We start from the raw sequence: 22080 nt of genomic DNA, 5'->3' as shown, positions 1-22080 counted from the left end.
ATGCTGAATTTGTTTTGAAGGGCAAGGAGCCATTTCGCTTTTCCAGAGCATTTGTGCTACCAGTAACGTGGAAGCCCCCTATATATCTATTGACTGATGATGGACCTGAGTGGGGACTTGCTTTTTTTGTGGATTGAATTGAAGCTTTTATTGGGAACATTTTACATAATATTTAGGATCACAATTATTCGTCGCTCTATACTGATAACTTACTTTGGGGTTTCCATCTAAATCTCTAATTATGCAAATTTTCTCTTCAGAGAGGAAGAGAACTATAACTCTAGTAACACCTATTGAAAGGTAGCAATCCTACAAGTCAATGTCGACCCTTTAACGAGCCTTGCCACATGACTTAGGATAATAGCCAAACCAGAATCTCAATTTGCAGACATTGTGTTTTGGGGTACTGCCCCTCGTCAGTGAAAAGTGGAAATCTGGTTTGGCTGTGTGAGAGGCGTCCGACCTATATTCAAGAAGTATAATTTCTCCTTGCAGAGACTGACATACTAAGCATGCCGAGATGAGGAGACTTAAAGCCACAATGCGCCTCTGGGAAATCTAAATCTCTAATTATGCAAATTGTCTCTTCAGAGAGGAAGAGGACTAGAACTCTAGTGCCACCTATTGGAAGGTAGCAATCCTACAAGTCAATGTCGACAATTAACGAGCCTTGTCTCGAGCCTCATCTCGGCATGGTTAGCATGTCAGTCTCCGCAAGGAGAAATTATACTTCTTGAATATAGGTCGGACGCCTCTCACACAGCCAAACCAGATTTCCACTTTGCACTGATGAGGGGCAGTACCCCAAAACACAGTGTCTGCAAATTGAGATTTTGGTTTGGCTATCATTCTAAATAATGTGACAAGGCTCGTTAAAGGGTCGACATTGACTTGTAGGATTGCTACCTTCCAATAGGTGGCACTAGAGTTCTAGTTCTCTTCCTTTCTGAAGAGACAATTTGCATAATTAACATATTTCCCAGAGGAGCATTGCGGCTTTAAGTCTACTCATCTCGGCATGCTTAGCATGTCAATCTCCGCAAGGAGAAATTATACTTCTTGGACATCTAAATCTCTGAGAGATGTAATTCAGATGAAATCCCCGAGGGATCCATTCACTATAATAAGGCAACAGAGTTACTCTGGACTCCGTCTGGCCTCTGTTCAGCGCTGTCCTTTTCAAAAGTGCACAAAACTGTGGTCGACCTCACTTTTATGCAATCCTAAAAAGACGGACACCCCTGGATCACAGGTCAGGTCATATGGCGTCCATTATAGGGAATATTCCGCCAGAGGTTCCGTTTGAATCACGTATTTCTGAGATTTACACGGAAGCCCCGATGTAAGTGCTCAGAGCAGAGCACGAGATAAATGTGTGCCAAGCCTTACTGCAATCTCTGGGAGGCAGAATGAACAAAACAGCAGGTGAAGAATTGGTTTTATTTATTTTTTACACCGTTCCTCGTGCGGTATAAGTGATTAGGCGACTTCATTCTTCAGGTCGGTGCGGTTACAGCGATACCAGATTTATAGCGGGTTTTTATATTTGGCTGCTGTCACACACTAAAAAACGCATTTTATTGCAAAAAATAGTTTTTGCATCACCATATTTTGAGAGTTATAATTTTTCCAGATTTCATCTGACAGAGTAATATGAGAGCTTATTTTTTGCGGGACAAGTTGACGTTTTTATTGGTAGCATTTTCAGATACATGACATTTTTTGTAAGAATTTTTCTATGCCGATTTTTGACAGGCAAAATGAACAAAAAACAGCAATTCAGTAATTTTGTTAGGGGGCAGGGTTGTCGGTCCGAGTGTGGTAAAATTGATAAGGCAGTTTTATTCTTCGGGTCAGTACAATTACAGTGATACCACAGTTATATTGTTCTTTCATGTTTTGGCGCTTTGATAATTATTTTTGCATTGCTTTATTCTGAGAGCTATAACTTTTTTATTTTTCCACTGATGGAGCTGTTTGATGGCTTGTTTTTTTGTGAGACAAGATGATATTTTCAGTGGTACTATCTTTATTTATATTTGTCTTTTTGGTCACATTTTATTCCCCTTTTTGTTCAGCAGTTTGATAAACAAGGCAGGAAACAATGTATTTTTTTATGGTGTTCACTAAACGTGTTAACTAGTGGGACAGTTTCATAGGTCGGGTCATTGAGGACTCGGCAATACAAAATATGTGTACTTTTTTTTAATAAAAATATTTATGGTGTGACAGGGTCACTGGCACCGTGTGTGATGGAAAATATATGTGTCGCAAAGGTTGTTATCCTGCGTGATGTGAAAGCCATAAGTTTTCCTCCAGCATGATATGTGCGGAGAGTAAACCAGTCATTACCAGGGTCTGGCTTTCATAGTGAGTAGGTCAGAGATGGGCGGGATGCCTACTCACAATATATCCACCTCAAGGGCGAGGTTGGAGGGAGTTAAATGTCCAGCCAGTGTTGTCTTGGAGAAAGGAAGCTGTGCGTGTTTGTCCCAGAAGACGGGAGCCATACTGGGAAGAACTTTGTACGGACTTTTTGTCATTTGTGCCAGAAAGGATGTTTTTGTTACTATTTTGGGCTTTATGGTTTATGAAGTAATAAACCACCCAGAGACTTGAACCTAAAAGTGTTCCTGTGTCGACCTTGCAAAGCATCTAAGTGAGCCGACTTTCCACAATGGCTACAATATATTTTTATTTTTTTTAATTTTTTTATATATTTACAAATTTTTATAAAACTTTTTTTTACTTTGTCCCACTATGGGATTATCATTCTTTGCAGGCTGATCGCTTGTATAGCATGGGGATGCATTCCTCAACCAATAATCTGTAAAAACCCTAGTCCACTCATCATCTCCCACCTTGACCACTGCAATCTCCTACTTTGTGGCCCCCCTTCTAACACTCTTGCACCCCCCCCCCCCCCCCAATCTATTCTAAACTCTGCTGCCTGACTAATCCATTTATACTCCCGGTCTTCCTGGCCTAACACAAAAACAAAAAGTATGTCACAGTCCTTGTTGCTACAGGAAACCGCTCACTTCAGGAACAAACAACAAAAGGTTCAGTTTTCCATACCATGAAACCACAGCTCCAGAGCTTGCACCTCCAGGCCCACCCCTTCTGAATGCTCTAGAAGGCTGCCTATTTATCCTCTGGATTCCTCACACTCTACAGCTGACTAATCAACCTAGCACTAAATATGGCTGATTAACCCCTTTCAGCACATTAAGTGCTGGAGATTTTCCTAGGTTCCTATCACTGAAGCTAACACCCTTAGTGAAACATTCCTACCCTTCAGTAACTTGCCAGTGACTTTATCACAACATAAACTATGTATATATACCCCTTACATACATGATCTATTTTCACAAAGCATATTTCCCCTATAGTTGAATCAGACCTGATGATGTGACATTAGTCAGAGCTCTCCTGCATCTAGTTTGCATCTAGTTAGACCCAGTCACTCAGTCATCCAAGTAATCATGTAACCCTAGACCAATATACATAGCAGTGTTTCAATCACACACACAAATCAGAGAAAACAAACTAGAAGAAAGGACTTGAAGAGGAAATAAGTGCAGGATAGAAGCTGTACTGATATGTAAGCTAATGAAGACAGCAGCACCCTGGAAAAAAACAGACTTCACATCCAGCTTATATTCTGGGAGAGACACTCCCACAAGAGAAAAATCGGAAACACCGGCTTATATTCTATACACCACATAGTAAAAAAGGAACACTTGTATCAGTAATTTTGATGAAAGCTTACCTGAAAACCAAACCACCAGTCCTCTGTCCAATAGCTCTCCAGACTTTGGACAGAAAATGGATGCAAGTTTTAGTTGTCTTGGAGGAGGCAATGCTTGCCACTTGCTTAGGAGGTGTAAGGCTTCTTGACTAGCAGGGCCACTTGTCCTGATCACTGCCACTCCACACTTCCCATGACCAGATGAGAGGGCAAAAATTGTATCTCTGACATAATGATGTATCCACTTCTTCAATGAACTACAAATTACAAACAGCTTTTGGTTAAGTCAGAAACTATTTTATTCTTTGTGTACCTTCATGCAGAACCATATATTCTTCTGTACAAAACGTGTTCACCCACAAGTGTCCTTTGAATACAGGTATACTTTCATATTTCACATATTTGTTGCCTCTCTCATGATATACTCACACTGTCACTAGAACAATTATGTACTGTGGAAAGTTCATAAAATGCAAACTTAAAGAAGTTGTCCACTACTATAACTTTTTTTTTTTTTTTTCATAAATCTTGCTATTATGGGCCACTGAAAACATCTACTGTGTTTATTTTAGCAATATTACCTTTTATCATGCTGTAGCAGCACATTTTAGTGCTGGCTTCAGCTCTCATGGGGTTAATCGACAACTTCCTTTCTCCTGAGTCATTGTGCTCTAATACTACAAGTTCCATGATGCATTGCACTGCTACTAAGCCTGAACCTAGCACACCCACTCCAAAACACACCCCAACCCCTCCATCCTCTCCCTCCTCTAGCTTCAAAAAGATTTGTGATGTCATTTCTGTCCAACCTCCTCTTTTACATCTGTCCAACCCACACTCCATTACACACAGATAGATAGATAGATAGATAGATAGATAGATAGATAGATAGATAGATACATAGATAGATATGGGATAGATAGATAGATAGAGATATGAGATAGATAGATAGATAGATAGATAGATAGATAGATAGATAGATAGATAGATAGATAGATAGATAGATACATAGATAGATATGGGATAGATAGATAGATAGATAGATAGATAGATAGATAGATAGAGATATGAGATAGATAGATAGATAGATAGATAGATAGATAGATAGATAGATAGATAGATAGATAGATACAGATATATATCTATCTGTGTCTATTTCCACAGATATGTCCATATCCATGTTTCTAAACCCCTTCACCCCCTGGAGCTTTTTTGTTTTCGTTTATCGCTCCCCTTCTTTCCAGAGCCATAATTTTTCCGTCAATATGGCCATGTGAGGGCTTATCTTTTGCGGAACAAGTTCTACTTTTGAACGCCATCATTGGTTTTAGCATGTCGTGTAGCAGAAAATGTGAAAAAAATTCAAAGTGCAATGAAATGGCAAAAAAAGTGCAATCCCACGCTTGTTTTTTGCTTGGCTTTTTTGCTAGGTTCACTAAATGCTAAGGCTGTGTGCACACGTTGTGGATCTGATTGCAGATCCGCAGCGTTTTTTGCTGCACTGAATTGCATCAAATCCGCAGTGTAGTGCACAACCAATGTAAGTCTATGGGAGCCGCAGACTTGTTGTGCACATGCTGCGGAAAAAGCCGCACCGAAACCGCACCAAGAACTGCATCAAAACCGCACCAAAAACTGTATTAAAACCGCACCAAAACTGCGAAACTGCACCAGGTTTTGATGCAGTTTTTGGTGCAGTTTTGATGCAGTTTTTGGTGCAGTTTTGATGCTTTTTTTAGTGCGGTTTATGCACAGTTTTAATGCCGTTTTTGGAAATAAGTAAATAAACGGAAAATGTGCATGATTTGAATGGAAACATGCATGAAAAAACGGATTCCAAGGCCGGATTCATCATTTCACAGCTCAGTTTCATACTTTTTTTGCCGGATCCGTCGCTGTGCGTTTTTTCGCCAGACAGAAAAAACGTTCCTCTGTATGTGTTTTCCATCCGGCTGAAACAGCTTTTTTGACGGATCCGGCAAAAAACGGATGAAACTCTATGAGAAAAAGACGGATCCGTCGGAAAAAAATGGATCCGTTTTTTTCAAAACTCGCCGGATTGTGCCTCACGGCAAAAACCTCATGTGTGAAAGCAGCCAAATATATGGATAGATACATCTATGTATCTATAGATATATCTATAGATAAATATATCTATAGATAGATAGATCCATAGATATATAATAGAAAGGCCGATGTTTCTATAAGGCTACTTTCACACTTGCGTTTTTCGCAATCCATCTTTTTGGGAAAAAAACGGATCCTGCAAATGTGCTCGCAGGATGCGTTTTTTACCCATAGACGTGTATTAGTGAAGGATCGCGACGGATGGCCACACGTCGCGTCCATCGTGCAACGGATGCGTCGTGTTTTGGCGGACCGTTGGCACATCCGTCACGTCTGCCATTTTCTACCGCGCATGCGCGGCCAAAACTCCGCCCCCTCCTCCCCGGACTTCAGAATGGGCAGCGGATGCGTTGAAAAACTGCATCCGCTGCCCACGACGTGCACAAATTTCACAACGTGCGTCGGTACGTCGGCCCGATGCATAGCGATGGACCCGTGCCGACGCAAGTGTGAAACAGGGCTTAATGAGCGTTTAATTTAATAAAAAACTGAAAAAAAACGACGTAGGCTCCCGCGCAATTTTCTGCGCCAGAGGGGGAAAGCCGACGGCCGAGGCCAATATTTGTAGCCTGCTATGAATATCAGCCCGCAGCTGTCTGCGTAGCCTTTACTGGCTATTAAAATAGAGGGACCCCCCCAAAAAAATGACGTGGGGTCCCCCTATATTTTATAGCCAGAAAGGCTACGCAGACAGCTGCGGGCTGATATTAATAGCCTAGAGAGGGGCCATGGATATTGGTCCCCCCCCCCCCCCCCCCGGCTACAAATACCAGTCCGCAGCCACCCCAGAAATGGCGCATCTGTAAGTCTACGTTCACATTAGCGTTCGGCGCCGCAGCGTCGCCGCATGCGTCATTCGCCCCTATATTTAACATGGGGGCGCATGGACATGCATTGTGCTGCGTTTTGCGACACATGGGTTTTTTTGGCCGCAAGCGTTGGGCGCAGAGGACGCAGCAAGTTGCATTTTTTTTGCGTCCAACTTTCGGCCAAAAAGGACGCATGCGTCGCAAAACGCAGCGTTTTAGCGTGCGTTTGTTGCGTTTTTGTTTGCGTTGTGCGTTGCGTCTCCAACGCTGCGGCGCACAACGCAAATGTGAACGTAGCCTTAGATGCGCCAATTCCGGCACTGAGGCTGGTTTCACACTTGCGTTTTTGGACGCTGCGTTTTAGCGCTAAAAAACGCATGCGTTTTTTTCCTATACTTAACATTAAAAACGCATGCGTTTTTTTCCTATACTTAACATTAAAAACGCATGCGTTTTTTCGCATGCGTTTTGACGCGTTTTCGGCAACGCATGCGTTTTTGAACGCGCGCGTTTGTTTGCGTTAAAAATGCATGAGTTTTTATAGAAAAAAAACAGAAAAAACACTGAAAAACCACCCACCCCCATCAGGGTGATAAAGGGATCCAAACCCTAACCCTACCCCTAACCTCACCCCTAACCGTTTAATGAACATTTTATGACAGTGCCACGATATTTCAGTGCCACGTATATAAGTGCCACGTATGTAAGTGCCACGTATGTAAGTGCCACGTGCCACGTATGTAAGTGCCACGTATGTAAGTGTCACGTATGTAAGTGCCACGTGCAACGTATGTAAGTGCCACGTATGTAAGTGCCACGTATGTAAGTGCCACGTATTTAAGTGCCACGTATGTAAGTGCCACGTATGTAAGTGCCACGTATGTAAGTGCCACGTATGTAAGTGCCACGTGCCACGTATGTAAGTGCCACGTATGTAAGTGTCACGTATGTAAGTGCCACGTGCAACGTATGTAAGTGCCACGTATGTAAGTGCCACGTATGTAAGTGCCACGTATTTAAGTGCCACGTATTTAAGTGCCACGTATTTAAGTGCCACGCGACACGTATTTCAGTGCCACGGATTTCAGTGCCACGTATTTCAGTGCCACGTATTTCAGTGCCACGTATTTCAGTGCCACGTATGTAAGTGCCACCTATGTAAGTGCCACGTATTTCAGTGCCACGTGCCACATATTTCAGTGCCACGGATTTAAGTGCCACGTATTTCAGTGCCACGTATTTCAGTGCCACGTATTTCAGTGCCACGTATTTCAGTGCCACGTATTTCAGTGCCACGTATTTAAGTGCCACGTGCCACATATTTCAGTGCCACGGATTTAAGTGCCACGTATGGAAGTGCCACGTGCCACGTATTTCAGTGCCACGGATTTCAGTGCCACGGATTTCAGTGCCACGGATGTAAGTGCCACCTATGTAAGTGCCACCTATGTAAGTGCCACCTATGTAAGTGCCACGTATTTAAGTGCCACGTGTGTTGTGGATTCTGTTTGTGGGCTCCCTCTGGTGGTTACTGCTGGTACTGGGTGACTTTGGTGGGTTGCGGCCTTTGGTTTCCACCTGTCCATCAGAGGCTGGGTGTTTCCTATTTTACCTGGCCTTTCTGTCATTCCCTTGCCGGCTATCAATGTATTCAGTTGTGCTCTGTTTAGTTCCTGCATACCTGCTCCCAGATCTTTCAGGATAAGCTAAGTGCTGATTTTCAGTTGTTTGGTTTTTTAGTCCAGCTTGCTTATTATGTCTCTATGCTAGCTGGTAGCTCTAGTGGACTGAGGTTCTCCCCATGTGCCATGAGTTGGCACATGGGTTCTTGTAATCTCAGGATGGTTTTTTGATTAGGGTTTTTTGCTGACCGCTCAGACCCCTTTTGTATCGTTCTGCTTTCTAGTTTACAGCGGGCCTCAATTTGCTAAACCTATATATATCATCTCTATGTGTGTGCCTTCCTCTCATTTCACCGTCAATACATGTGGGGGGCAACTATACCTTTTGGGGTTCATTCCTCTGGAGGCAAGTGAGGTCTTTATTTTCTCTGCAGTACTAGTTAGCTCTTAGGCTGGTGCGTGGCGTCTAGAACCAACGTAGGCACGCTCCCTGGCTATCTCTAGTTGCGTTTGTCAGGCATAAGGCAGCGGTCAGCCCAGGTTCCATCACCCTAGAGCTCGTCCGTTATTTATTTGAATCTTGCTTGTCCTGTGCTATCCCTAGCCATTGGGATTCATGACAGTATAGCCGGCCCACAAAGTGTTAATTGTTTGGGCTGAAGCAGGAGAAAAAGAAGTGTTTAAGGGAAATTTTTTTTTTTTTTTTTTTTTCCCCTTCAGAGTTTTGCTGCCTAGCCCTTAATTGCTGTCTAGCTGCTTCTTACCTCCTCTTAACCCTTGAATGGCTCTGATCTTAGCTGTTTAACATGGATGTCCAGAGTTTGGCTTCCAGCCTGAGTAATCTCGCGGCAAAAGTTCAAAATATACAGGATTTTGTTGTTCACACTCCCATGTCTGAACCTAGAATTCCTATTCCAGAGTTCTTTTCTGGAGATAGATCTACCTTCCTGAATTTCAGGAACAATTGTAAATTGTTTCTTTCTTTAAAAACTCGCTCCTCTGGAGACCCTGCTCAACAGGTCAGGATTGTAATATCTTTCCTGCGGGGCGACCCTCAGAATTGGGCATTTGCATTGGCACCAGGGGATCCTGCATTGCTCAGTGTGGATGCGTTTTTTCTGGCATTGGGATTGCTCTATGAGGAACCTAACCTGGAGATTCAGGCTGAAAAGGCTTTGTTAGCCCTCTCTCAGGGGCATGATGAAGCGGAAATATATTGTCAAAAATTTCGGAAATGGTCGGTGCTTACTCAGTGGAATGAGTGCGCCCTGGCTGCAAACTTCAGAAATGGTCTTTCTGAGGCCATTAAGGATATTATGGTGGGGTTCCCTACGCCTACAGGTCTGAATGAGTCTATGGCTATGGCCATTCAGATTGATCGGCGTTTACGGGAGCGCAAACCCGTGCACCAGTTGGCGGTGTCTTCTGAACAGGCACCTGAGACTATGCAATGTGATACAATTCAGTCCAGAAGTGAACGGCAAAATTATAGGCGGAAAAATGGATTGTGTTTTTATTGTGGTGATTCAGCTCATGTTATATCAGCATGCTCTAAACGCACAAAAAGGGTTGATAAATCTTTTGCCATTGGTACTCTGCAGCCTAAGTTCATTTTGTCTGTGACTCTGATTTTTTCACTGTCTTACATTTCCGTCGATGCCTATGTGGATTCGGGCGCTGCCCTGAGTCTTATGGATTGGTCATTTGCTAAACGCTGCGGTTTTAGTCTGGAGCCTCTGGAAGTTCCTATTCCTCTGAAGGGAATTGACTCTACACCATTGGCTATGAATAAACCGCAGTATTGGACACAAGTGACCATGCGCATGACTCCCGTTCATCAGGAGGTGATTCGCTTCCTTGTACTGTATAATTTACATGATGTAGTAGTGCTTGGTCTGCCATGGTTACAAACTCATAATCCTGTCCTGGACTGGAAAACAATGTCTGTGTTAAGCTGGGGATGTCAGGGGGTTCATGATCATGCACCTCCGATTTCAATCGCTTCATCTACTCCTTCTGAGATCCCTGCGTTTTTGTCTGACTATAGGGATGTTTTTGAGGAGCCTAAGCTCAATTCGCTCCCTCCTCATAGAGATTGTGACTGTGCTATAGAATTGATTCCTGGCAGTAAGTTCCCTAAGGGTCGTTTATTTAATCTGTCACTGCCAGAGCATACTGCTATGCGGAATTATATTAAGGAGTCCTTGGAAAAGGGACATATTCGTCCATCTTCGTCCCCTCTGGGAGCAGGTTTTTTTTTCGTGGCAAAAAAAGATGGTTCCCTGAGGCCTTGTATAGATTATCGCCTTCTGAATAAGATTACAGTCAAATATCAGTATCCATTGCCATTATTGACTGATTTGTTTGCTCGCATTAAGGGGGCTAGGTGGTTCACTAAGATAGATCTTCGCGGTGCGTATAATCTGGTGCGGATAAAACAGGGTGATGAGTGGAAAACCGCATTTAATACGCCTGAGGGCCATTTTGAGTATTTGGTAATGCCTTTTGGGCTCTCCAATGCTCCGTCAGTCTTTCAGTCCTTTATGCACAATATTTTCCGTGAATATCTGGATAAGTTTATGATTGTGTATTTGGATGATATTTTGGTGTTTTCTGATGACTGGGAGTCTCATGTTTTACAGGTCAGGAAGGTGTTTCAGGTTCTGCGGGCCAATTCTCTGTTTGTGAAGGGCTCAAAGTGTCTCTTCGGAGTCCAGAAGATTTCTTTTTTGGGGTACATTTTTTCTCCTTCTACTATTGAGATGGATCCCGTCAAGGTTCAGGCGATTTGTGACTGGACACAACCTACATCTGTTAAGAGCCTTCAGAAGTTCTTGGGGTTTGCTAATTTTTATCGTCGGTTCATTGCTAATTTTTCCAGTATTGTTAAACCTTTGACTGATTTGACTAAAAAGGGTGCTGATGTTGCTAATTGGTCTCCTGCTGCCGTGGAGGCCTTTCAGGAACTTAAGCGCCGGTTTTCTTCTGCTCCTGTGTTGTGTCAACCAGATGTTTCACTTCCTTTTCAGGTTGAGGTTGATGCTTCCGAGATTGGAGCGGGGGCGGTTTTGTCACAGAGAAGTTCTAATGGCTCGGTGATGAAGCCATGTGCATTCTTCTCTAGAAAATTCTCGCCCGCCGAGCGCAATTATGATGTGGGTAATCGGGAGCTTTTGGCCATGAAGTGGGCATTTGAGGAGTGGCGTCATTGGCTTGAGGGTGCTCAACATCGTGTGGTGGTCTTGACTGATCACAAGAATCTCATTTACCTTGAGTCTGCCAGGCGTTTGAATCCTAGACAGGCTCGTTGGTCGTTGTTTTTTTCTCGTTTCAATTTCGTGGTTTCATACCTGCCAGGTTCAAAGAATGTGAAGGCAGATGCTCTTTCCAGGAGTTTTGTGCCTGACTCTCCTGGAGACTCTGGGCCTACTGGTATCCTTAGGGATGGGGTAATATTGTCCGCCGTATCCCCAGACTTGCGACGTGCATTGCAGGAGTTTCAGGTGGATAAACCGGATCGTTGTCCACCAGAAAGACTGTTTGTTCCGGATGATTGGACCAATAGAGTCATCTCCGAGGTCCATTCTTCTGTGTTGGCTGGTCATCCTGGAATATTTGGTACTAGAGACCTGGTGGCCAGGTCTTTTTGGTGGCCTTCCTTGTCTAGGGATGTGCGTACCTTTGTGCAGTCTTGTGAAGTGTGTGCTCGAGCTAAGCCTTGCTGTTCTCGGGCCAGTGGGTTGTTGTTATCCTTGCCCATCCCGAAGAGGCCTTGGACGCACATTTCCATGGATTTTATTTCTGATCTCCCGGTTTCACAGAAAATGTCCGTTATCTGGGTTGTGTGTGACCGCTTTTCTAAGATGGTTCATTTGGTGCCCTTGCCTAAGTTGCCTTCCTCCTCTGAGTTGGTCCCTTTATTTTTTCAGAACGTGGTTCTTTTGCATGGGATTCCGGAGAATATCGTTTCTGACAGGGGATCCCAGTTTGTGTCTAGATTTTGGCGGACGTTTTGTGCCAAGATGGGCATTGATTTGTCTTTCTCGTCTGCACTCCATCCTCAGACGAATGGCCAGACGGAGCGAACTAATCAGACCTTGGAAACTTATTTGAGGTGTTTTGTTTCTGCTGATCAAGATGACTGGGTTGCTTTTTTGCCACTGGCCGAATTTGCTCTTAATAATCGGGCTAGTTCTGCCACGTTGGTCTCTCCTTTTTTTTGTAATTCGGGGTTTCATCCTCGTTTTTCCTCTGGTCAGGTGGAGCCTTCGGATTGTCCTGGAGTGGACGTGGTGGTGGACAGGCTACATCAGATTTGGAATCAGGTGGTGGACAATTTGAAGTTATCTCAGGAGAAGACTCAGCAGTTTGCTAATCGCCGTCGCCGCGTGGGTCCCCGACTTCTTGTTGGGGATTTGGTGTGGTTGTCTTCTCGTTTTGTCCCTATGAAGGTCTCTTCTCCTAAGTTCAAGCCTCGGTTCATCGGTCCTTATAGGATCTCGGAGATTCTTAACCCTGTATCTTTTCGTTTGGATCTCCCAGCATCGTTTGCTATTCATAATGTGTTCCATCGGTCGTTGTTGCGGAGGTATGAGGTGCCCGTTGTTCCTTCGGTTGAGCCTCCTGCTCCGGTGCTGGTGGAGGGAGAATTGGAGTATGTTGTTGAGAAGATCTTGGATTCTCGTGTTTCCAGACGCAAACTCCAGTATTTGGTTAAGTGGAAGGGTTATGGTCAGGAGGATAATTCTTGGGTGGTCGCCTCCGATGTTCATGCGACTGATTTGGTCCGCGCCTTCCATAGAGCTCACCCTGATCGCCCTGGGGGTTCTCGTGAGGGTTCGGTGACCCCTCCTCAAGGGGGGGGGTACTGTTGTGGATTCTGTTTGTGGGCTCCCTCTGGTGGTTACTGCTGGTACTGGGTGACTTTGGTGGGTTGCGGCCTTTGGTTTCCACCTGTCCATCAGAGGCTGGGTGTTTCCTATTTTACCTGGCCTTTCTGTCATTCCCTTGCCGGCTATCAATGTATTCAGATGTGCTCTGTTTAGTTCCTGCATACCTGCTCCCAGATCTTTCAGGATAAGCTAAGTGCTGATTTTCAGTTGTTTGGTTTTTTAGTCCAGCTTGCTTATTATGTCTCTATGCTAGCTGGTAGCTCTAGTGGACTGAGGTTCTCCCCATGTGCCATGAGTTGGCACATGGGTTCTTGTAATCTCAGGATGGTTTTTTGATTAGGGTTTTTTGCTGACCGCTCAGACCCCTTTTGTATCGTTCTGCTTTCTAGTTTACAGCGGGCCTCAATTTGCTAAACCTATATATATCATCTCTATGTGTGTGCCTTCCTCTCATTTCACCGTCAATACATGTGGGGGGCAACTATACCTTTTGGGGTTCATTCCTCTGGAGGCAAGTGAGGTCTTTATTTTCTCTGCAGTACTAGTTAGCTCTTAGGCTGGTGCGTGGCGTCTAGAACCAACGTAGGCACGCTCCCTGGCTATCTCTAGTTGCGTTTGTCAGGCGTAGGGCAGCGGTCAGCCCAGGTTCCATCACCCTAGAGCTCGTCCGTTATTTATTTGTATCTTGCTTGTCCTGTGCTATCCCTAGCCATTGGGATTCATGACACACGTGCCACATATTTCAGTGCCACGGATTTAAGTGCCACGTATGGAAGTGCCACGTGCCACGTATTTCAGTGCCACGTATGTAAGTGCCACGTGCCACGTATGTCAGTGCCACGTATGTCAGTGCCACGTATGTCAGTGCCACGTATGTCAGTCACGTTTAGGGTTAGGGTTGATGTCACCGCTCTATAGGACCCTCAGTGACACTGACAGGAGGCAATGGCTCCTGCAGTGTATCACTGAGGTTACTAAAGTTCACTGGTCTCACTTTATGGCAAAAAGCTGCGTGGGAACTTTCTCATACAGCATGCCATAAAGTGAGACTAGGGACTATTTTCTCACAGGGGCGTAGGAATACATTGTGGGGAATACATTGTGGAAGGATACCTTCCTCCCCTCATTGTGTTCCTGGAGCCCCTGGAGAGTGGTTGCATCAGCAGAGGCTCCTGCTCTCCACGGGAGATCGTCGAGGGACACTCGTTTTAATTGGATTTCTGCGGATCAGGGAGTATATTGTTTGTTTATTATTTTAATATTTTTTACAGATGACAATGGCTTCGGGGATCAAAGTGACAAGTGATGGTGAGTATGTACTCTATGTTATATGTACTGTATGTCTGTATGTATGTACTGTATGTATGTACTGTATGCGCATGTCGTCGCATGGCGCATGTCGTCGTATGCAGCATGTCGTCGCATGGCGCATGTCGTCGCATGCAGCATGTCGTCGCATGCAGCATGTCGGCGCATGCTGCATGTCGTCGCATGGCGCATGTTGTCGCATGGCGCATGTCATCGCATGGAGCATGTCGTCGCATGGAGCATGCTGCATGTCGTCGCATGCTGCATGTTGTTGCATGGAGCATGTCGTCGCATGGTGCATGTCGTCGCATGGAGCATGTCGCCGCATGGAGCATGCTGCATGTCGTCGCATGCTGCATGTTGTCGCATGGCGCATGTTGTCGCATGGCGCATGTTGTCGCATGTTCTGTATGTGTGTATGTACTGTATATATGTGTTTTTTTTGTTTTTTTTTTACATTGAACACATTAGCCGGATGATGGGACTACTACTGTCCCATCATTGGCTAATGTGTCACTGACTGTTACTGTAGCAGGCAGAGCCCGATGGGACTTGTAGTCCCATCGGACAATGCCTGCACACAGAGAGACACACACACACACACACACACACACCAAAGACCACCCCACCCCCCGCAGCAGACCCAGCACATACCGGCACCGGCAGCAGAGCCCCGGCCCCCACATACCGGCGCAGAGCCCCGGCGCTGTACCCACATACCGGCGCTGGCACGCAGGGCACCGGCGCCGGCCCCCACCCCCACATGCCGGCGCAGAGCCCCGGCGCCGTACCTACATACCGGCGCTGGCACGCAGAGCACCGGCGCCGGCACGAACATACAGACCCCAGCGCCCGCACCTTCATCATCCCTGCCTAGCCCCGCCCGCCCCCAGCACAGCCCCGCAGGCAGCCACCAGCCCCGCCCACAGCCCAGTCACTCTTGATGAGTGACTGCTGACTGTGCGGCTGGGACACACCTGCTGCTGACGTCACGTCAATTTCCAGAGCCTGGAAATTGACGTGACGTCGGCGGAAATAAGCGGCGGCTGCAGCCTGGGGGTCACGTGACCCGGACTCAGCCGCCGCTACAGCGCCGCTCACAGGCAAAAACGGCAACAAAAGGTATTTGCACAATTCATCAGGGGCCCCGGGGGGATACATTGGGGGGTTAATTGAAAGTAGTGGACAACCCCTTTAAGAATAAGTCCTGGCAGAGAAAAAAAATGCAGATTTTTCTCATAAGATATATTACAAACTTGCTTATTTCCACTCATACTAAAGATTTATGAAATAAAAACTAAAACAACACCTACGCTTTAACGATCCAAAATGGCTTCCTATGATATACAAAACAGCGCAGATTGGCCACCTATTGTGAACTTGTTTAACATGAATTCCTGTCAGATTATCAAAAAAAGGAGTCTCCATGTTTCAAAGTGTCATGAGAGGTTTGGTTTTAAGAAACAGGCTTTAGTTTTAGGCCAGGGTCACATTGCCATTGATTCTCTCATGCGAGAGAATCAGAGCTGATTATGCAAATACTCTAGGAACAAACACTATCAGAGAACAATTTAAGGACAGAAATCCTGATTCCAGCAATGTGTCCCTTACTGACCTGCTTGCTTTCATTTTATAAAACTCACTGCTTACTCTGCTGTAGATCTAGCAGTTCTCTGAATGTAGAGTTCTGTAGAGCCCCATCTACATCACAGATTGGTAGCTTTCTGTCCCTTTATAATGTATACAAAAAGCTGCCAATCAGGGTTATACAGAGCTCATGAAGACGCATAATTAAGTGGAAGTAGGTTTACTAGTCCTCTGATGAAATTCTACTGCTGAAAAAACGGTGATTTTTATCAAAACTGCACTGCAGCCCAGTAAGTGACACATTGCGAGAATCAGGGTCGCTGTCTCTACATAATGCTGCTTGCACATTAAGTGGCAAAAACCTGGTGAGAGATTATCTTCAATTTATTGAATATACAAGAGGACCACGGCTAAAAAAAAAAAAAAAAAAAAAATCAGTCTGCCTGGAGGAAAATGGGTTAATTCACTTGCATTCCCCTTTGGAGCTTTAGCTGGAAATAGTTTAATCTACTGCTGGGGGAATTTACACATTCAAATGCTATGTATGTCCTTAAGCCTTGAAAGAGACATTTCCTTAACCTTCTACTGAGGCATCATTTTTTCCATAATCGCAGCTCTTCAAACTAGCACAGAACGTTAAAGGGATTAATTCCAGTAACCTATATTTCCCTCTGCTGCCTGATATCTGCAGTAACGCAGAAAACTCTGAAATAAAATATGGAGGTTGATTGCACAGAATAACATTTACATAGATTATAAGGTGAAACATCAGATTTAGAGAGGTTTGCAGTTTTAACCATCTAGACTGAGAGATTTACACATTGTGTTACACTTTAAGGCATTGTTAAAACAGTAAATAAAATAATAATAAACATATTTACTATGTATATATTATCCTTATGTGGCTTGTGGGCTCCAAACGTTTGTGTAGCTATATCTCAGTGTAGTCAATGATTGGTCACTGTGCAAACTGGAGGTCAGTGATGTCCTAAGTCCCTGACTTATGTTACAGTGACATATGACTTCACCCCTCTCTGTGGAGCATCATGGGAGTTATAAGACTCCAGCTCCAATGTGATTTGGCATAAATACAAAAAAAGAAAGAGCTGGCCACTACGGTGGATGGCCCAGGGAATTGACTATACATTATATTTCTTTATATATTCTACTCAGGATTTTAGCCATGATTTTTGGATGCAAAACACTGACTAAAATATACAGTACAAGTGTGTATATTCAAATTTACCACAACTATGAGAGTCAAAATGAGAAAACAAATCCAGAAAATCACCTTGTCTGATTTGGCAAGATTTATTTTGCAAATTATGGTGGAAAATAAGTATGACCTGTAACTTCTTCTTTAAGAGGCTCCTCTGTCCTCCACTCATTACCTGTAGTAATGGAACCTGTTTGAATTGTTATCAGTATAAAAGACACCTGTCCACAACCTAAAACAGTCACTCCAAACTTCACTATGGTGAAGACCAAAGAGCTGTCAAAGGACACCAGAAACAAAAATTGTAGCCCTGCACCAGGCTGGGAAGACCGAATCAGGAATAGGCAAGCAGCTTGGTGTGATGAAATCAACTCTGGGAGCAATAATAAGAAAATGGAAAACATACAAGACCACTGATAATCTCCCTTGATCTGGGGCTCCACGCAAGATCTCACCCGAGGGGTCAAAATGATCACAAGAACGGTGAGAACAAAATCGCAGAACCTCATGGGAGAACCTAATGAATGACCTGCATAGAGCTGTGACCACTGTAACAAAAGCTACCATCAGTAACACACTACGCCGCCAGGGACTCAGATCCTGCAGTGCCAGACATGTCCCCATGCTTAAGCCAGTACATGTCCAGGCCCGTTTGAAGTCTGCTAGTGAGCATTTGCATTATCTATAAGAGTATTGGGGGAATGTCATATGGTCTGATGAAACCAAAGTAGAACTGTTTGGTAGAAACAAAACTTGTTGTGTTTGTAGGAGACAGAATGCTGAGTTACACCCAAAGAACACCATACCTACTGTGAAGCATGGGGGCGGCAACATTATGCTTTGTGGCTGTTTCTCTGCAAAAGCGACCAGGACGACTGATTCGTGTACATGAAAGAATGAATGGGGCCATGTATGGTGAGATTTTGAGTGTAAATTTCCTTCGATCAGCAAGGGCATTGAAGATGAAACGTGGATAGGTCTTTCAGCATGATAATGATCGCAAGCACACCACCAGGACAACAAAGGAGTGGCTTCATAAGAAGCATATGAAGGTCGAGGAGTTGCCTAGCCAGTCTCCAGATCTCAACCCCATAGAAAACCTTTGGAGGGAGTTGAAAGTCTGTGTTGCCCAGCGACAGGACCAAAACATCACTGCTCTAGAGGAGATCTGCATGGAGGAATGGGCCAACATACCACCAACAGTGTGTGCCCACCTTGTGAAGATCTACAGAAAACGTTTGACCTCTGTCATTGCCAACAAAGGATATATAACAAAATATTGAGATTAACTTTTGTTATTGACCAAATACTTAATTTCCCGCAAAATTTGAAAAATAAATCTTGCCAAATCAGACAAGTTGATTTTCTGGATTTGTTTTCTCATTTTGACTTTCATAGTTGTGGTCTACCTATGATGTCAATTACAGGCCTCTCTCATCTTTTTAAGTGGGAGAACGTGCACAATTAGTGGCTGACTAAATTTTTTTTCCACACTGTATATTAACAGGAAATGTAAATATTTTCTTCTCTAACTTATTAATACATTTTAAAGAGAAGGAGGCTAGAGTAAGGTGAAGCTCTCCTCTGTCTCCATATTTTTACATCTGTGTGGAACTTTCTGCTTTTGAGCAGCAAGCTATCACTGTGTATTAAAAGACTGGGAGGATGCAGTGTAAACACAGGGTGATGTGGTCTTCATGCAGAATATAGTATTAATAGTATCAGTTATGAAGCATCAAGACGTCCGACTCCCAAACATCAATATGTTATCCCCCAACTTATTGGATAGGGAATAGCTTCACATCTTGGGAATAGCCTTTATGTCTTTACACGCAGCTATTGTCACGGTTCCACCCCTCAGTGTGTTGATTGACAGCCTGGCCATTCAGTCTGAGTCTGGGAAGTGCTGGCTATCTCCAGGTGTTCATTATCCCAGGTGATTGCCAGGCTATTTGACTGGGCTTTTACTCCAAGATCTTGTCACATGTACATTCAGCTACTGTGTGGTTTGTCTGTCTGTGCTTTGCGTTCTGTTTGTAGCTCTTTTGCTGCCTGACATTGGATCTTGTTGTGACCATCTGTCTGTTTAACCCTTTCTGCTCTTATCCACTATCCTCTTGGTATTCTGACCTTAGAACATTACCCGACTATGCCTTTTTCTCTTCCTTCCGTTCATGACGTACCTTCCTGCCTTTTGACCTCAGACTTCTGACTATCCGTCTCACGGTTTGGTTGTGAGAAGTGACTCAGCATCACAGCTATGTCCTTTAGTAAATTTAAGCCGTTATTAGCAGACATTTCGACTTCAAGTAGATAAACGCTTAAGAAGCAGCTGTATATTCCTCCTGCTAGGCTATATACAGTACCAGTCAAAAACTATCCATCTGTTCATGCAGTGGTTTCTCTTTATCACTGAAATGTGCACACTACAGATTCAGACTGAAGGCACTGAGACCATAAATGTACAAAGAAGGAGTAAAGAAGAACATATGAACAAACTGAATATGTGTAAAACCTTAGATTCTACAAAGTACCCTAACAGCTTTTCACCCCCTTTGCACTCTCATTAGCAGCTTTATCATGGAGTCACCTGTATTGGCTTCCAATAAGTAGGTATGGCTCCCAAATCGTTCATTTGTGGAATCACAAGATCAGAAAATGTTTGATAACTTTGGGTGCATTTTGCAGAGCCAGTATTGGTACACAGTTCCATACAGTGCTGAGTCCTCATCCAAAACTATTCTAATCCAGAATATGGCAGAAATACTCAAATAAGAAAAATGACATTCCATCATTACTGTAAGACATGAAGGTTAAACCAATCATTAAATTTGCTAGAATCTTGAAGGTATCCTTAAGTCCAGGTGCAGTCATGAACACCATCAATCACTATGATGAAACTAGCTCTCATGAGGCCCGCCCCAGAAAAGGAAAACCAAGAAACCAGAATCTGACTGCATTTCAAATAACAGCCCTAACAAATGATGTATAGACATCAAGTAGCAGACATATCTCAAGATTATCTCTCCAGATGAGACTGTGATAAGCATGTCTTTATGGTTGAATTGCTGCAAAGAAGGCACTACTGAGGCAGCAGTACATCAGAAAAGACTTGTTTTCTCCAATCAACACAAGGACTGTACACCAGACTGTGCTCTGAGGAGTCTAAATTTGAGATTTTTCATAAGAACCACAAGAAAAGGTCATTGGATGGTTTCTACGTGTATGGTGCCCACAGTGCGGTGTGGAAGGCATACTTACTCCGCATGGCTACTACAGCATTCTGCAACTACTTGCCATGCCATCTAGTTTGCAGTTAAAGAGACTATAATTTGTGTTACAGCAGGACAATGACCCAAAATGCACCTCCAGAAAGGGAGGGATGGAAATCTGCAACACGTGACATGGCCTCCACAATCACCTGACCTAAATCAAATTGAGATGCATTGGGATGTGTTGGACAACTGAGTGAAAGCAAAACAGCCAACAAGTGCTTAGCACCTCTGGGAACTCCTTTAATACTGTTGTAAAACTATTCCAGATGACTACTTGAAAGAATGCCAAGAGTTTGTACAGTGTTCATCAGAGTAAAAGAGGGTTACTTTCAGGAATCTAAGGTTAAACACATGTTCTGGTTGGTTGCAGAGTTTTTTGTTCCTTGTTTCCATATGTGTTCATTAAAGGTTTTGCTGCCTTCCATATGAAACTACAATGTGCCCATTCCAATGAGAACAAGGAAAATCATTGAATGAACAGATGTGTCCAAACTTAGAACCGGTACTGTATATTATACAGGGACATCCTATTACAATAATAAATATAAAATACTGTTAGTTATCAGTAAAGTATAGGATCGTTTATTGAGTGGAGGAAAGTTTTGGTCTTTGTGATTTCTAAATTCACTGCTTACTGTGATAAATTCAGAAATTCACCATGTTTGTACTTCAACTTTGGTAAATATTTGAGGATAATGGATGAATATGTTTTTCAATTTTATTCTATGGACTAGCAACTCTCCAAAAGGCAAGAAAGGAGAATTGATAAGTCCACCATAAATCCTGGCAGATCTGAGCATAAAGCTCTATATAGCAGTCAAGTGATGTGTAACATTAGTTCCTCCTTGCAGAGTTAAGGTACCTTCACACTCAGCAACTTTGCAACGAGAACGACAACGATCCGTGACGTTGCAGCGTCCTGGATAGCGATCTCGTTGTGTTTGACACGCAGCAGCGATCTGGATCCCGCTGTGATATCGCTGGTCGGAGCTAGAAGTCCAGAACTTTATTTGGTCGTCAGGTCGGCGTGTATGGACATGTTTGACATCAAAAGCAACGATGTCAGCAATGTTTTACATGGAGTTAACGACCTGCGAGAACGATAAGTGAGTCACCGTTACGTCACAGGATCGCTCCTGCATCGTTCTGGAGCTGCTGTGTTTGACATCTCTACAGCGACCAAAACAGGGACGCTGCAGCGATCGGCTCGTTGTCTATATCGCTCAAGCGTCGCTGAGTGTGACGGTACCTTTAGTATTTCCCTGGGGTCTAAGGGAAGATGTTATCTCTTGGACAGAGTGGCAAGCCAGTGTATGGAGACTTATAGGCCATACAACATTCCTTTGGGAATTTAAATATGCAAATATCCTCTTCAGGTGAGAAAAGGACTAAAAATCTAGTACCACCTATTGAAATTAGCAATCCAATCCTAAAAGTAAATATTGACCCTTTAATGAGCCTTACCATCTGATTTTGGATAAAAGCCAACCAAG

The 22080-nt window shown here is 43.9% G+C and overlaps 1 protein-coding gene across 2 annotated transcripts in view; it reads right to left on the bottom strand.

The window, feature by feature from the left end:
- Nucleotides 1–22080, bottom strand: part of GTPBP3 (GTP binding protein 3, mitochondrial) — a 136462-nt gene that overhangs the window by 88735 nt on the left and 25647 nt on the right. For both annotated transcript variants that reach the window (XM_077252280.1, XM_077252272.1), the window contains exon 3: nucleotides 3773–4008. In XM_077252280.1, the coding sequence (XP_077108395.1) occupies nucleotides 3773–4008 (236 nt within the window). The remainder of the gene's footprint in view (nucleotides 1–3772; nucleotides 4009–22080) is intronic.

Source organism: Ranitomeya variabilis, chromosome 1, assembly GCF_051348905.1.
Source record: "Ranitomeya variabilis isolate aRanVar5 chromosome 1, aRanVar5.hap1, whole genome shotgun sequence".
Classification (NCBI taxonomy): Eukaryota; Metazoa; Chordata; class Amphibia; order Anura; family Dendrobatidae; genus Ranitomeya; species Ranitomeya variabilis.
The sequence above is the reverse complement of the archived record's forward strand: the minus strand, read 5'-3'. Positions and strand labels throughout refer to the sequence as shown.